Source organism: Suillus subalutaceus (assembly GCF_016647625.1).
Source record: "Suillus subalutaceus strain FC151 chromosome Unknown DFJ58scaffold_55, whole genome shotgun sequence".
Taxonomy (NCBI): Eukaryota; Fungi; Basidiomycota; class Agaricomycetes; order Boletales; family Suillaceae; genus Suillus; species Suillus subalutaceus.
Window position 1 is genome coordinate 212,348 of NW_024540304.1, and position 15,783 is coordinate 228,130.

General features: G+C 49.7%; 5 protein-coding genes across 5 annotated transcripts; 4 read left to right on the forward strand and 1 right to left on the reverse strand.

Moving 5' to 3' along the window:
* Window positions 1-126: 126 nt before the first annotated feature.
* DFJ58DRAFT_728151 (kinesin heavy chain) lies at window positions 127-3,924 on the forward strand (the record flags this gene model as incomplete). Its single annotated transcript, XM_041385558.1, has 16 exons — window positions 127-161; window positions 239-430; window positions 494-504; window positions 599-672; window positions 725-881; window positions 932-1,075; window positions 1,129-1,358; window positions 1,427-2,323; window positions 2,379-2,643; window positions 2,696-2,760; window positions 2,818-2,967; window positions 3,022-3,183; window positions 3,239-3,367; window positions 3,435-3,621; window positions 3,678-3,840; window positions 3,915-3,924. 16 exons carry the CDS (start codon window positions 127-129, stop codon window positions 3,922-3,924), a joined length of 2,871 nt encoding a protein of 956 aa, XP_041243788.1.
* Window positions 3,925-4,923: 999 nt separating this feature from the next.
* Window positions 4,924-5,897, forward strand: DFJ58DRAFT_392171 (uncharacterized protein). The gene is made up of 5 exons (XM_041380171.1): window positions 4,924-5,113; window positions 5,167-5,287; window positions 5,334-5,426; window positions 5,481-5,813; window positions 5,862-5,897. Exons 2-4 carry the CDS (start codon window positions 5,198-5,200, stop codon window positions 5,724-5,726), a joined length of 429 nt encoding a protein of 142 aa, XP_041243789.1. The 5' UTR covers window positions 4,924-5,113; window positions 5,167-5,197; the 3' UTR covers window positions 5,727-5,813; window positions 5,862-5,897.
* Window positions 5,898-6,494: 597 nt separating this feature from the next.
* Window positions 6,495-8,324, forward strand: DFJ58DRAFT_660666 (ARM repeat-containing protein; the record flags this gene model as incomplete). The annotated part of the gene is made up of 9 exons (XM_041382165.1): window positions 6,495-6,584; window positions 6,645-6,920; window positions 6,968-7,129; window positions 7,183-7,302; window positions 7,352-7,447; window positions 7,497-7,703; window positions 7,756-7,993; window positions 8,046-8,174; window positions 8,233-8,324. 9 exons carry the CDS (start codon window positions 6,495-6,497, stop codon window positions 8,322-8,324), a joined length of 1,410 nt encoding a protein of 469 aa, XP_041243790.1.
* A 420-nt stretch (window positions 8,325-8,744) lies between these two features.
* Window positions 8,745-14,433, forward strand: DFJ58DRAFT_789428 (Sec23-binding domain of Sec16-domain-containing protein). The gene is made up of 10 exons (XM_041390211.1): window positions 8,745-9,102; window positions 9,137-9,248; window positions 9,299-11,513; window positions 11,564-12,039; window positions 12,095-12,362; window positions 12,414-12,686; window positions 12,737-13,467; window positions 13,529-13,720; window positions 13,778-13,935; window positions 13,987-14,433. The coding sequence occupies exons 1-10, from the start codon at window positions 8,857-8,859 to the stop codon at window positions 14,341-14,343; spliced, it is 5,028 nt and encodes a 1,675-aa protein (XP_041243791.1). The 5' UTR covers window positions 8,745-8,856; the 3' UTR covers window positions 14,344-14,433.
* DFJ58DRAFT_789430 (uncharacterized protein) lies at window positions 14,434-15,782 on the reverse strand. Its single transcript, XM_041390212.1, has 6 exons — window positions 15,493-15,782; window positions 15,320-15,440; window positions 15,166-15,263; window positions 14,790-15,115; window positions 14,588-14,740; window positions 14,434-14,534 (listed from the first exon to the last, which is right to left on the reverse strand). The coding sequence occupies exons 1-6, from the start codon at window positions 15,705-15,707 to the stop codon at window positions 14,509-14,511; spliced, it is 939 nt and encodes a 312-aa protein (XP_041243792.1). The 5' UTR covers window positions 15,708-15,782; the 3' UTR covers window positions 14,434-14,508.
* Window position 15,783: the final 1 nt, after the last annotated feature.

Here is a 15,783-nt window from a genome sequence, read left to right on the forward strand (position 1 = left end):
AGGTACTACTAGACCCGGGCCCGTGTCCAAAATCATTTCTTAGACTTCGAACCATTCGTCGATAGCGCAACTACTGGCCACACAAGTACCTTAGATTTTCTTTCTTTCTTTCCTAGACGCACCATCATGGCGTCCTCGACCAATATCAAGGTTGTTTGTCGGTGCGTCTTAACCTAGCTTCGGGATTCAATCAAGATGCACGAAGTGTCTCTAATCGCCTACTGACGCGATTGAATAGGTTTCGGCCCCCAAATGCTCTCGAACTCAGAGAGGGCGGCGATATCGTAGTCGCCTTTGATGAGAATCTTCAGACCGTGCAAATGAAGAACTCGCAGGCCGTTTCTGGGCCAGAGAAGGATGGATTCACATTCGACAGAGTTTTTCCGATGGGCACGAAACAACACGAAGTATTCGATTACGGTGTTAAAGAGTGAGTGGCTCCGAGAACCACGCGTCTTTGTCGTGTACCTCATCTGATTACCTCCTAATGCAGCATTGTGAAAGGTGAGAGAGGGCACCCCGTCTTGTGATATCGAGTGCCTTTCATGCACTGTTAAATCATTTCGCGGAAGGATGGTATTGCTAATACGGTAATCAGATGTCCTGGATGGCTACAATGGCACGGTCTTTGCGTATGGCCAGACTGGTAGTGGAAAGACATTCACCATGATGGTGCATTCAATTCATATCATTTTAAATTTCACTCCTGATTTTTGTTACCTAGGGCGCGGACATTGACTCTTCGGATCTGAAGGGAATTATACCCCGCATCACGGAACAGATTTTTAAATCAATCGTGGAATCGGACTCTCACCTTGAATATGTCGTCAAGGTATCCTACTTGGAGATCTACCTTGAACGTATACGCGACCTCCTTGCCCGTAAGATCTCGAACTCTTCCCTGTGAATCCACTGATGAAATCCACTTCAGCCCAAAATGACAACCTCCAGGTACACGAGGAAAAATCAAGAGGCGTGTATGTAAAGAATCTTTCGGATTACTACGTTAGCAGTGCTCGTGAGGTCTACGAGATAATGAGACAGGGAGGGGCCGCGAGAGTTGTCACTTCGACCAGTAAGTGTCTCCCCACGTCGTGGCGTTAACTTCTAAGTCACTCGTAACGGCAGACATGAACGCTGAATCTTCGCGGTCGCATTCCATTTTTCTCATCACGATCCAGCAACGCAATACCGAAACTGGGGCTCAGAAGAGTGGCAACCTGTACCTTGTGGACCTTGCCGGATCCGAGAAAGTGGGAAAGACAGGTGCTTCGGGACAAACTCTGGAAGAAGCAAAGAAGATCAACAAGTCACTTTCTGCTCTCGGCATGGTCATAAATGCTCTGACGGACTCGAAGGTACGTAAGGGCGCGTGCAAGAGGATACTTCTTCCCCCTTTTTGTACGATGATTGATTTGCCTCCTAGGTCAAACATATTCCGTATCGTGATTCGAAACTCACCCGTATACTGCAAGAGTCTCTCGGTGGTAACTCGCGCACGACGTTGATCATCAACTGCTCGCCTTCACAATACAACGAGTCTGAAACGCTTTCAACCCTCCGTTTTGGTATCCGAGCCAAGTCAATCAAGAACACTGCTCGCGTCAATGCGGAGCTCTCTCCGTTGGAGCTCAAGGGTCTTCTATCAAAAGCTCAGCTTGCGAACACTAGACATCTGTCATATATCCAGTCATTAGAAGCCGAGCTTGCTATCTGGCGTGCTGGTGGCCATGTCGAACCAAGCGAATGGACTTCCGCTGACAAGCCGACTACTGGCGCTACTGCTACAAAGAAAGCGACTTCATCCCCTGCGCTTTCTACCACAAGAAGCATGACTCCAGTGAATCCTGTATTGGAGGGTCTCCGATCAGAGATGATCATCGATAGTCGACCGCAGACACCGACGGCCGTAGGCTTGGACAAGGATGAGCGAGAAGAATTCCTCAGGAGAGAGAACGAGCTTAGCGATCAACTTGCAGAGAGGGAGAGCCTGCTCAATGCCGCAGAGAAGCTCACCAAGGAACTTCGCGAAGAGTTGGCATACCTCAAGGAGCAGGAGGCGGCAGCTTCGAAGGAGAATAAATCGATGTCGACTCAACTCAACGAGCTCCGCCTGCAAGTCGAGCGTCTGGATTACGACAACAAGGAGGGCATCATAACCATAGACATCCTGAAGGAGCAAAATCAAGATGCGAAGAGTGAGTTGGAGGAGCTCAAGAAGGTCATTACCGATCTGCGCTCGACTCAGAGAGACGCATCGGCGGAGGACAAGGAGAAGCGCAAGCAGGAGAAGATGGCGTTGATGATGGCTAAATTCGATGCCGTATGTTTTCATTACTTGAAAAGTGCACGTCGCTGATTCATTGATTTGTTCATAGCAAGGCACATTCTCCGAGAAAGACGAGCAACTTCGTCAGCTTCTTGCTAAGCTTGATACTATTGACACTGCAGGCGCTCTCTCAACATTGAGCGTCGACGATGTTGTTGCTGCAAGGAGGCAGCTCACAGAAAGCCATTCACTTGTACGCGAGACGGTCGATCGCCTCCGGCAAAGCCAAGAAGAGAATGAGATGGTTACTCGTCGCAGAGACGAGCTCGAGGCTCGGTTCTTATCACTGGAAGCTGATTATGAGGAGCTTCTTGGTGAGTGGTGAAACGTTCGGGGTATCTAAACTTTACGATCATTACTTAACAGAGAAAACCATCCATGATGAGGAGACAAGCAATGCTGACATCGTGGAGTCCATGGCCGAGTTCAAGGTGAGCTATACATGCGTCGAGAATAACCGCGTCCATTGAATGCAATCTATCGCGCAGAACAAGCTAGAGATGCAATACGCGGCTAAACGCGACGCAAACATCAGCGAAGTGGCTGATCTCAAGCAGCAACTGGAGTTGAAATCGAACGAGATTCGCACTCTTAATGCATCCATTGACAGTCTGAAGAGCGTCAATGAAGAGCTCAAGGTATGACGTTTCTCACTCTTATCCTAGCTGTGAGTTGAGCAATCCTTTGTGCAGCGTGCGTTTGCGGTGACTTCTGCGGGCATCGAGGGAGGGAAGAATCTGGCTGAGAGCGCGCAGGACCTCGAGCGAACCCGGAAAGCAATTAACGTGCAGTTGGCAGAGTTCGATGGGGTGAAGAAATCCCTCGTACGGGATCTGCAGAACCGCTGCGAGAAGGTTTGTTTGAGATAATAAGCTTTTCTTATCTTTCTGCTTATCATGCATGTGCTAGGTCGTCGAGCTTGAAATTCAATTGGATGAGATCAAAGAACAGTACAACAACGTCATTCGAAACAGTAATAGTAAAGCGCAGCAGAAGAAAATGGCATTCCTGGAGCGGAACTTGGAGCAATTAACGTTAGTTCAGAAACAGGCGAGTCTAGATCTTACACGAGGTACATATTTTGCGAGCTCAATTACTCTCGCAGCTCGTCGACCAGAACTCGGCGTTGAAAAAGGAGGCTGGAATCGCTGAGCGAAAATTACTCGCGCGAAATGAGCGGATACAGAACTTGGAAACTCTCTTGCAGGACGCTGACCGTCGGTTAGCTATCCAAAACCAGAAGTTTGAAACACAGCTCCAATCAGTTAAAGAGCGACTAGAGCAGGCACGAGGTAAGCCGAATAACGACATGGTTGCGTTGATGCCATCTCAACGCCAGCATATGTAGCCCAGAAGACTTCAAGTCCGATAAACTTTGGGCGTATCGCCAAGCCACTGCGGGGTGGCGGGGGTTCTACAGCAACGCCTGGGCCTGTTGCCACACCTGCAGCTGTTTCAAGCGGTGCACCGTCAGGAAACTCTTTAACTCGCATCCAGAACGAAGACGGAAGGTAAGTTTTGATACTGTAGTGGATGTCTCAGATTGCTAACTTGGCGTCTAATCTTGCGTTCGCGGTGCCGACAGTGGAGGTTAGTACTAGCATCAATTAGGTCACTGCTCAGTTAAGATACTAACGGATCATTTGCAGCAAAGCGTGCATCATGGTTCTTCAATCCCCGGGGGAGTTAGACGCCTTGGATTGATACCTCGACTGTTTCGTATCTCTTTTACATTGCATCTATCATCTTAATAATACATTCTCTGCCTGGACGGACTGTCTCTGCCTGACCTAAAGTTGTTAGTAGATAAGCTATGTACGACTATATACTTTTCTGGCTGTGCATACGAATCTGCGTGTACTCGCATCATGTGGTGTGTCATGCATTCAATCGAACTGCCCTTGCACTAATGAACACCTACAACTTGTTCTGGTCGGTTACCACGGTCCGTTTGTAACGGAACCGATCGATGGTTGTACTAGTAGTAGAGGATATTTTGAAGTTGAGTATGGCATCCGGGAAGGTTGGGTAAGCGGTCTGGCGCTTCTTTCGCAAGAAGTAGGGATATGATTGTCAAAAGGAAGTCAGGAAGGATCAGAATTTGGGACGGTGCCGTTGAATTTTACTCAAAAAAATTTCATCGGGAATAGGCGAATGAGCGGGGACCTGTGATGGCTGTGTGTAAATGTTCCATTATGAGGGTCCATTCTGAATATTGGTCGTGAACCCGTTAATATTTTATTTTCCCTAGATTTTCGGACAAACAGGTAGCTTGCAGCTGCCTGCCGAGCGGAACCATTTTCCCGTTGTAAGTAACGGAACCAGAAATTACCAGCCGACTCGGACTGAATACTGTAATACCCCTTCAGTATTAGTCGTGGTAGAAATAAACTATCCCTGAACGCATCTCGATCGTTCGGTTTTTCGTCTTACGCGCGCCTGACTTTACCGGGGGACGTGTCTTCTTCTTTTCCTCTTCATCTACTAGCTTACCTGGGGAGAACATATCTGCTACTGTCCTATATCTTTTGGTAAGTCATTGATCCGCACTCCTCCATTGATTCACGCGTCATGTTCAAATCCCTCACATCGTGGCCTATTTACGACAACTGTTCTGCACTCGCGACTCATACAGGCGCGTTTTCCCGTTCTCCGTTCCGGTTTTTCACTTGTAACTGGGTCGAAACGTGTTTCATTGCATAACTCACACCTTTTTCAGCTAATTCGTTTGCACAATTCCACTTAAAACTCTATAATCTGCTCTCCGCTTTTTTTGCTTCTTCTGTGAGTTACCACCTCGGTTTTCTACAATCATCCCTTTAACTTACCGGACCTAGCACGCAAATCCTTTTCCTCCTGCAGTTTGTCATGTCAACTCATCCCGGAGACACTTCTCGGAAGCCATCAGGCTCATCGACGCGCTCGTCTGGACACTCTCCTTCAGCTTCCCCGAATAACGTATGGTCATAGCTTTCTGGCCTGATTGATTCTTACCAAGGCACAGTCACAGAGGAACCTGACTCCGACAACAGCAAACATGTTTGGTGTCACGATAGCCGGGGCCTCCGGACTCAAGGGTCTCAACTCAGGTTGGCAGGTGGGCGGAACAACCTGCGAAGCTGTCCCTTTTACTTACGTGATGTCATTCTAGGTATGGGGATCAACGACACCAGCGTCCAAGAGGAATGCGTCGATATCCTCCGCTGCTAGTGTGACCGACCTCTCACCTTCCCAGGCAGAGAGTGGTTACCGAGGAAATCTGGGAGAAAGCTGGAGTGCGCCAAGGCCGACCAGTGGAACCTGGGATGAGCTGAGTGGAAGCCCTCAAAAGAAAGAGTTCTTGCAGTTGGTCAGTCAATTCTTTCACAGCATTTGTTTGGCATTCAGCATTCAATAGGACACTAATTCCCCCTTGTCCCTGCATCATGCTCGGCAGAGGCAAGCAACTGCAGCGCAAGCAGCCGCGTTGTCAGGCCCAAGAATTGTATGTGTTCCTAATGAATCTCAAGGGCGTGCTAATAGATCTCTCAAGGACGATCGCTCCTCGGCAAAGGCCGGACAATTCTCTCCTCAGAGGTTCGACAATGCTCTCGGAAAGGAAACCGGAGTCTCCAATAGATATGCGGCTTCTTCAAATGCATCGGGCTATGGATCGTCTGCCTTCGGTGGTCAAAATAGTGGCTTTGACTCCATGCAGGTGTCTTCAGTTGTTGAAAACGAATTGTCTATGGGTCTGAGAGGGATGGCAGTCGAGGACGATCACGTCAGTGGCCAATACCGCCACCAATCCGCCTCTTCACCGTCCAACGCTGTTGCTTCTCATTCCCCTGCTGGTCCCCAGGTGCGACCACCCCCGCAGATGGTTCAAGGACGTCCCCCGTATGGTAGTTACCCTCAGGCCGATTATTCGTCGTATTATACCAATGCCGCTACACGCGACCCTTACATGGATTATGGATATGGATACAGTACCCCGACGGACCCTTCACTCTACCCTTCATCCGCTGGGATGAATAATACTCCCGCGGCAAGCCTATACCCTGGCGTATCACCACAGCCGTTACACCATAATGCTCCCACTGGCCAACAGTCCAGTATATACTACGACTATTCAGCCTCCGCGCGAACGCCCTCGCAATACTACTACCCCGCGCATCAGCCAATAATGTATCCAACCATGCCTCCGCTCTCTCCGATGCCAACTCCTCAGCTCAGCGCTGCCGCGCCCGCCGGTGGTATGCCCGACAAGAAACAGGTTGGTTTTTCTTATTTACGTTAGATTGTATCCAGGGCGATGCTGACCCTTCAACCGTAGTATGGACTGCAACAACAGGTGGCTCTTCAAAACATTTTGCGCCCCACCATGATCTCATATACTCCCCACCAGGGTTATGCTGCTGATTATGGTGCCCAGATCCCCTTCATGATTCCTAATGGCGCTATGTATGGTCATACCGCTCACGGAATACCGTTTTATCACCAAAACTTACGTCCCGGGCGGCGCCAGGATGCAAATGACGTTGGTTCGGCTTTGCGCAGTCCTTTGTTGGATGAGTTCAGAGCGAACAAAGCGCGCAAGTGGGAGCTTAGGGTGTGTTCAATTTCATTATAGCGATCAGCAAACTAATGGAATCTCAGGATATCTATGGCTATATTGTCGAGTTTAGTGGTGATCAACACGGATCTCGCTTCATTCAACAGAAGCTTGAGACAGCTACCTCGGAGGAGAAACAAGGTGTCTTCGATGAGATCGTCCCTGACAATGCCTTGCAGCTCATTCAGGATGTATTTGGTAACTATGTATGTTTATGGCGTGATGTTTCGCTTGCTATCACATCTGAAGGTTTCTATAGGTCATCCAAAAGCTATTTGAGCACGGGACGCAAGTTCAAAAGACTGTTCTCGCCAACGCGATGGAGGGTCATATTCTACCACTGTCACTACAGATGTATGGCTGTCGTGTCGTGCAGAAGGTCTGCATACACGTTCGCAGACTCGCCGCGTCTAATTCAAATTTGCTAGGCGGTAGAATTTATTCTTCCAGATCAGCAGGCGTCATTCGTCAGGGAACTTGATCCGCATGTACTTAAATGCGTAAAGGATGCGAACGGCAACCACGTTAGCACGCTCCTTACATTTTAAATGCTTTAGGCTAATATATCCGCAGGTCATCCAAAAGTTGATCGAACGCGTGTCGCACGAGCGACTGGGCTTCGTCAACTCATTCAGGGGTAATGTGTATGATCTCTCTACGCATCCATATGGGTGTCGTGTATTGCAACGATGCTTTGAGCACCTACCTGAAGAGACAACACGTCCTCTCATGGATGAACTGCATAAGTATATGATCAATCTGATGCAGGATCAATTCGGGGTATGTACTCACCATTGTTAGATTTTTGCCTGTTGCTCATGAGTTACGAAAGAACTACGTTGTTCAATTTGTGCTCGAGCAGGGCAAGCCTCAAGATCGGAATCAAGTTATTGCCAAACTTCGTGGTCAGATGTTGAATATGGCTCGCCACAAGTTCGCATCAAATGTCTGTGAGAAGGCTCTCGTTACCGCCGGTATGGAGGAACGTCGTATCCTTATTGATGAGATCATCATGCCGAAGACCGATGGTGTCAGTCCAATTGTGTCCATGATGAAGGACCAATTTGCCAGTACGTTGCTATGTTCGTATATTAAAATTCTAATTACTGAATGCACATATAGACTACGTCCTTCAGCGGGCACTAACTGTGGCAGAACCCGATCAGAAGGAGATTCTGATTGCTAAGATCCGTCCCCAGCTCGTCAGCATGCGCAGATACTCGAGCGCTTACAGCAAGCATCTTATTTCCAGTATGTCGATGAAATACAGCCGAGATAAATGAAATATTATCTGACCAACGCCCAATAGTTGAACGTCTTCTAGAGCGCACGATTAATGCCTCAAAGGCCTCGGATAAACCTGCGGACTACCCCTCACTATTGCACAAGCCAGTCAACTAATAGCGTGCTCTACGACCATTTTTTTTCTTCTTGCTTCACTTCCTATATTCTCTTTGCTCCACTCGCAATGCTATGGTATATTCGCATCAATTTTCCCTCATTCCGCAATCACTCACACCACGATTATCCACGCAATCAACATTATTAATTGCACACTCTTTACATTCATTCAGTACGATATTTGCATTCCCTGCTTCTTCGCTGTCGATATTCAAACTTTCATGTCGCTATCATCTCTGTCGTCATTTTCCCCATCCGTGGTACATATCGATCGTATAGATACTGAGTACACCAGTTATAATCGTCATGGATTTTGTCTTGCAACGCATGCATGTTACTCGGACGAACTAGTAATGATCCCGCGGATAGATTGAAAGTAAACGGCGACAAACAGAAATATTATTAGTCGTGCTAAAGTAGGCAAGTACTACCGTCACGTCGCCAAGCGCAAAAGCTTTCAGCGAAACGTCAGCATCCTGCTTTTCTCAAGCCCACGAGTTCTACACGCCTGCAGGACAGAAACGTTGCAAACATGAGTACTGTGGAAGCTGCAGCTTCGCTATTTGGTTCGGATGGCGATTCTGGGCCGGATCCGTTTGCGGTTATTGGCAACGAGGAGACTGACACGACACCACCTGCCGGGTTGACGGTACATGAATATGGACAACATGATTCTGCTTCTTATCCATCTGACATGGGCCAGGACGCTTCCAACTTGTTCGCTGAAGAAATTCCCCAGGGCACTCAGCCTTTTGAACAAGATCCTTGGTCAATTGCTGTGGACCACGATGCCCAGTGTTCCTGTAAACCAGGTTCCTGACAGCTCGCAATACTCTGCTACCGGTTACGAACAGTCTCAAGAGCAGTCCCCTGCGCCTGGTTATTCCACGACTCAACCAGAGGTCTCGTATGTCCAACAACCAGGTGTGTCGGCTGTGTAACTTTATTGCGTCTGCAGTGTTAATTTGTTACAGCACAAGGAAGTCATAGTGCCAGCGGTACAGCGAGTGCTTATCACCAGTACACACCAGACTCGACTGCCAATTTCTCACAATACGGCGGGAGTCAACATTCAAGCCAATCATATGCGCCGGTACATGGCAGCTACGACCATTACAAGCCCACCGCTAACACCGCACCCACTCGCGCATCACAACCACTTGCTGCACCCGCCAACTCTCAGACAGCATACCAGCCATATAACCCTATGACACGTTCGGTTTCTCAACCTTATTCGTCGACTGCGTACGCTGCACCTCCTAAACCAGCTTCTCCCAGCATCCCTCCCCCTCCTGCCCAGGTTCCTCCTGCGATGTCGGCTGCATCTTATCGTCCACAGAAGTCGAATGCGTATGACCCCCCTCTTCCTCCTCCGAAGGTGTCAAAGCGTGCTGTGAGCGCACGCGCACCAGCCTTGGGACAGTATGGATCATATGGCCAGCCCTCGCAAGTCCCCCCTGTACCCGCTGTACCCGCTACTCTCCCTCCTCCCCCTGATAGTACTCGGTACGGCAGCCCCTCCGGTAACGTGACACAACCTCCAATTTCCCATGCACCTCCGCGAGCGCAAGTGACACGTCAGCCTACAGGCGCCTTGGGTGTTACCTCGCCACCCAAGTTTCCACAACAGCTCCCTCAACCGCCTGCTGGCGATCATTACGCGCAACGTGGGATATCACACACGGACACTCGCACATCCCCATTGGCCTCCCCTCCACACACGAATTCCCCTCCACTTCCACAAAATTCTTATACGCAGGAATTACTTGATGAAGCACCTACTCCTAAACAAGGTTCATCCAGCTCATTTACGGAATGTATGCCAGTTGCATCTCCTCCCGCTGAGACATATCCGCTGCCAAGTCATGACCTGCACTCAGAGAGTCGTGCTTACACGTCTGATGATATGCCCTGGGACGATCCGGAAAGTTTGCAGACTGAGGCTATCGAGATGATATCATCTTCTTTCCATGCCGTTCGAGATCCCTATACGCCTTCACTTCCTGCAGAGCACGGAGGTTTGAATGGTTCCATGAAGCCGCATAGCAGCCCACCCTCTTCCCCACCTAGAAGCAAGGCGCATCAACATCAAGACACGATGTTGATACGAGGCTCAGTGCTACGGCGGTCCCCTTCTCATTCCAGAGATGGATCTAACGGTTCAAATGCGTCATCCCTGCGTAGTCCGGTAAACAGGGTTTCCTCTCCTTTACGCAACGCTTTCAATTCCAGTGAACAGGATGGTTACCCTGGTCCTCCCCATCCGGCTTCTGCATATGAGCCATCACAATACGCCGCGCCCAACAGAGCGACATCTCCTAGTTCTGTTCGCTCGTTCGCAAGCCATGCAGGATCTATTAAGAGTACCTACAACTCGACAGCTCCAACTGCGGTGAACAATCACGAGCCCAGATTGCATACCACGTATGAGAGGACTTCATCCCCCGTCTTCCACCACTCGCGTCAGGCCTCTCCAGCCCCTGATCCATATGCAGTTACCAAGAATGTTGTGGTTCTGGCTCAGTCCGAATATCGTGATCGTTCAGGTTCTAATGGATCCTTGCATTCCACGGCCTCTATGTCTATGGGAATCACCTCTCAGCGCGAAGTTAACGGGTTTGTTCCTAAGCCTCGTCCAGGTGAACCAAGCTCGTACGGCGCGGTGTCTGCGTACAGTCAGGAGCTTCTCATTTCAGCTGCGGTTCGCCCTCCATATGCACCCTCTCCTTCTCTCTTAGGCTCAAACGATCCTTTGGGTCGGACATCTACGCGAGCTCCAGTGATCAGTTTTGGTTGTGGTGGCAAGATGATTACGTGTTTCCACAGCTCCTCTGACCTTATCACTGGATATGATGTTGCATTGTCGTCTCGTCATTCGACAGATGTGCGTGTACGCGTGTTGCACAAACTTCTCCCTGAATTCGCGCTTGAACCTTCTGCTGCTACTTATCCTGGTCCTTTGTTTTCTGACCCTGGTACACCTGTTAGTATCGTGCGCACTGGGGCGTCATCTCAAGTGAAAACGAAGAAGGCACGCGTCGTCAAGTATCTGGAGGATCGGATTGAAGAAATTTCACGTGGGACAACGTATATGTCAGACGGAACCGAGAAGCAGCGTACTGAGGGAAAGTTGGTTCTAGTCAAGCTGCTCAAGATCATGGTTGAGAACGATGGTGCACTGTCGGGAAGGTCTGTTGCCAGACCATGGATAGGCATCCTTAACTAATATTTCATTCCAGTACTCACATCGACTCAGCTGTAAGAACGGCCCTGCTTCCCCGCATTGCCACATCCGAGGGTGGTGAGATGTCGACACCAGGTTTTACATCCTATATGCCTAACGCCCCTAGTACGATTCCTGGCTCCAACGGTGGTTACCCTGGTGCGAGCGAGACACCCATCTCAGTTTCTATGGTCCTTCCATCCGCGTTAGACAAGATACAGGAATTCCTTGTGAGAGGTGAAAGGAGACAAGCTTATCACTATGCGCTGGATGAGAAACTGTGGGCACACGCGATGGTCATTGCAAGTAGCATTGACAAGGAGGCTTGGAAGGACGTCGTCAACGAGTTCCTCAAGGGAGAGTTAGGCGTTCATGATGCACAGCGGACGGCCTTTGTTGGACGAGGAAAGGAACCAGTTCCTCCTCCCAGTAACGGAAGGGAATGGCTTCGTGTAGTCTACAGTCTATTCTCTGGTCAGGGACCAACTGCTGGTTAGTGATCATTTTCCAAGCTGAATCTTTTGATATAAAGCTACTTGATAAACAGTCCAGGAACTGATTCCCACCAGTCTACTCGCGAGAACGACGGCTACATTGCAAGTCCCTACACCAGCTGTTGTGCATACCACGCCAATGTCGCCTAGTTTTCCTTCACCAGCGATGGCAGCACAAATCCCTGCCAATGCTTTGTCGAAGTGGCCAGAGCTTGTGGCATCAATGATCTCCAGTCCTCTGTCCCCTGAGTGGTCAGCAACCCTGACAGCACTGGGTGACTACCTTGTATCTCATCAACAGGTCGAAGCTGCGCATGTATGGTAATCGCATAATTCTTGCACCTGTCTTCCTGCGCTAAGATCATTTGTCAGTTACTTGCTCTCTCCTCAGACTTCTCCAATAGGGGGCATTGGGAGTCCATCGGGTCGAATTGTTCTTATTGGCTCGCGGAATCCACACGCGTGGCCGTCATTCTATAAAGACACTGACCCCATCATTCTGTCCGAAATTGCTGAGTTCGCCTTCTCGCTGAAGAGCGTTACGAAGGGACAAGAACCATTCCACGGTCTGCCGCATTTACAGGCATACAAGCTTATCAGGGCCTCGTATCTCGCGGAGATTGGCGAGATACGGGCAGCTAGCAGGTGGGTCGGATCTTCTAGTGCGATTCTGCATCTTCTTAATTAAACCACAGATACTGCGAGGCAATTACCGCTGCAATGACACATCCATCACACTATCTCAATTCCGTCCTTATCGAACAGTTGAAAGGGTTAGCGGATCGCTTGATCGGTACTCCACAAATGGCAAAGAGCGGATCTTGGATAGGCGGAAAGGTTAACAAACCTAGTCTTGACAGTATCGGTAGTTGGCTTGAGGGACGCTTGACAAAGTTCATTGCCGGAGAAGGGGACGAACCTCCGCCTCCGCCAGTACCGTCGAAGAGTCAGGTCTCATCCCTAGGACCTTTCTCTCACTTTAGCGAGATTTCATCAGCGACGACCTCCGCAAGTCCGTCGCCTCCCCCGGGGGTGGTGAACCAGTATTCGATGTCAGGTATACCGCCTCCCCGCAGAACCGGTTCCGCGATGGCAGTTTCCACTTCTCATTCTCACGTGCCTGTTGATCGTGCCTCATCTGCCATGGACTATTACACAAGGAAGCCGTCGCCAGCTCCTCCCTTGACTGCGCCTTTGCACCCACCACGATCAGCATACCCTTACTCTGCACATGGCTCAGGTATGAATGGGCATCCAACGACAAATGGCTATGCCCCTGCCTATGGCGAGCCGCTGTCACGAAAGCCCTCGTTAGAGATGACTGCCGAGGAGGGCTCCGAGCAACAGCAGCAGGAGACAGGATGGTGGTCTTCACTCAACAATTCGGATTCTGGCCCCTACACCGACCACGGCCACTTTTCACTCAGTCGATCATTTCCGGGCTTCGTCTGATGGCTTCATCTCCTTGATGGACGACCCCGCGTTAGCTGCGACTCCCAGCACATCCATGTCGAATCGCCAGCCGCAACCAAGCTTAGGGTATGAGGACGAGGACGAGGATTTAGGCTTTGGCAATAACGCAAACAGACGTGAACGTCGTCAGGAAGCAGCTGAATCCGGGAGCAGTGAAAAATCTGTCACGCCTGTAGAGGATGTCAAGAAAACGGAGGAAAGTAAAGGTTAGTTATGGTTACGTCTTCGTTCGTCACAACATTGTCGATAACTATTGTTGCTAGACACCAATCCGCCAGCGACAGCTCCGGCGGCACCAAGCTCTTGGTTGGGTCGATTCTGGAAGCGTTCTGAAACAGCCCCTGGTCCTATCAAGGCCAGCCTTGGGCAAGAATCGGCTTTCTATTACGACAAAGACCTTAAGCGTTGGGTAAACAAGAAGGTATGCGACCAGTGCTATGAAGATGTGTAATGTTACTCAAAGACTTGTCAGGCTGGCGCTGAAACCACACAGCCTGCTGCACCACCACCACCTCCTTCAAGAGCACAGACAGCCTCACCAGCGCGGGCAAGTGCTCCACTTCCTCATGCCAACGGTGCAAGTCCAGCACCTCAGCCAGCCCGATCTGCTTCGGCTATTGATTTGAGCACATCTCCCACTGCTAAGCCGCCCATGCGGGTGCGATCGAATCTTGCTCCCGCCGCAGCAACATCTCTCCCCAATACACCAGCACCATCGACTCCCACGACACCACTTCCACCACCTAGTCGCCCACGCTCGCAAGCTGCCAAACGCAATGTGCGAAACCGCTACGTTGACGTTTTCCAACAGCAAGAGAATGGCTCGTAGATCACTCATACGGATCTTATTATAGAGATCATTACATCAATTTATTCTGGATATCTTTTGGCTTTCATCGTTCGTTACCTCATTTCTTCTCATGCATGTACATTTTTATTTGCTTTTTATAATTCAAGTGCATGTGGCTGCCATTGCAAAATGAACTACATAATTTTATAGAAGGAGCTTGAATGGATAGCCTAACAGAAATGTCAGCGCTGTGGGTGGACGCTTGCCAGTGACATAGACCAACCTGCGTTTTTGACGCGGAACAGCGATACTAAAATGCTGAACACGAGGAAGTTTACTGCAGTCCAGAGGTATGCCTGGGTTCTTTGACGGGTAGGCGACAATTGGCGCGGTGTGACGATAATCAACATCAAGAAAGATCCAGCCAAGATTCCATCTATGAATAATCAGTACCAGCCTGATGTGTAAGGTGCGAGACGACGTACAAACCATGGCGATGACTTGAACTTCTTGTCCATACTGGTTTTGGTAGCCTTGAGCGATCCAAGCGCCATTAGGGCCAGTATAGGGTGCACCTCTGATGCGAGTGAACATGTAGCCAGAGGTCATGACTAGAGAGGTAGCGATCGTGCCGGCAGCCCAGACCCAGCGGTTTTGTAGTGCTGGTTTGATAAAGCGGAAGACAAGGGTAATGATTGGAATGAGTGAAGCGATGCTGCCTGCCCGCGCCCAGTCAAAGGGAGCCTTGTATGGGATAGGGATTGGGGTGTGAACAGAAAGTTGCTCAGCGAGGGGTCCAGCTTCGTAACCACTGTAGAGTATACTAAGGGTTGTAAATCAAGGGTTTTGTGAAAATCCTACTTTTGGAAATCGTATTTAAAGGGGGCTTTTTTCGCAGACGCATTTGGTCCTTCGGTCGGGGGATACACGTGAACACCTGGCGCGGAAGCCATGCCAAGCTAATGAGTGCGTTAATTCTCGAATGTAGCCTCATAGTGTTTGGTGGTGCAATCACCTTTTGGAAGACAGCGTGCCCATCATCAAAGTCAAGAGTAGCAAAGAAGTGCTTGTCCCGATGTTCTTTCGGAGCGTTCGCCCATGCTTTGGCTACGGCAGTGAATGATGGGTCAAATTCTCTGTAAAGATCGTAATTAGCTTCCAATGCGCGTTTAGAATCTTGTCACTGACTTGCAAGGAGCACAGCGCCGCTGGGGATTGAGCGCAGTAAAGTGCACGGCAGCCGACCAGTTGCGCTTTGGGGAGGCAAGTAAATCATAAGTCTGTTCGTTGAGCTGTATGAGGCCATTTCCGGCTGCTGCGAGGTCAACCAACTGCTCGTGCGCTGGTTTCTTGGCCGCTAATGACAAGGGCAAGAGTGAAAGAGCGAGCAGGGGCCAGAGCATAATGAAAGTGAAGCGTTAGTTAAGAGTCCGGGTTGGACCAAAGTTGTCAACGTGTAACAATGAATAAGTAGCAGCC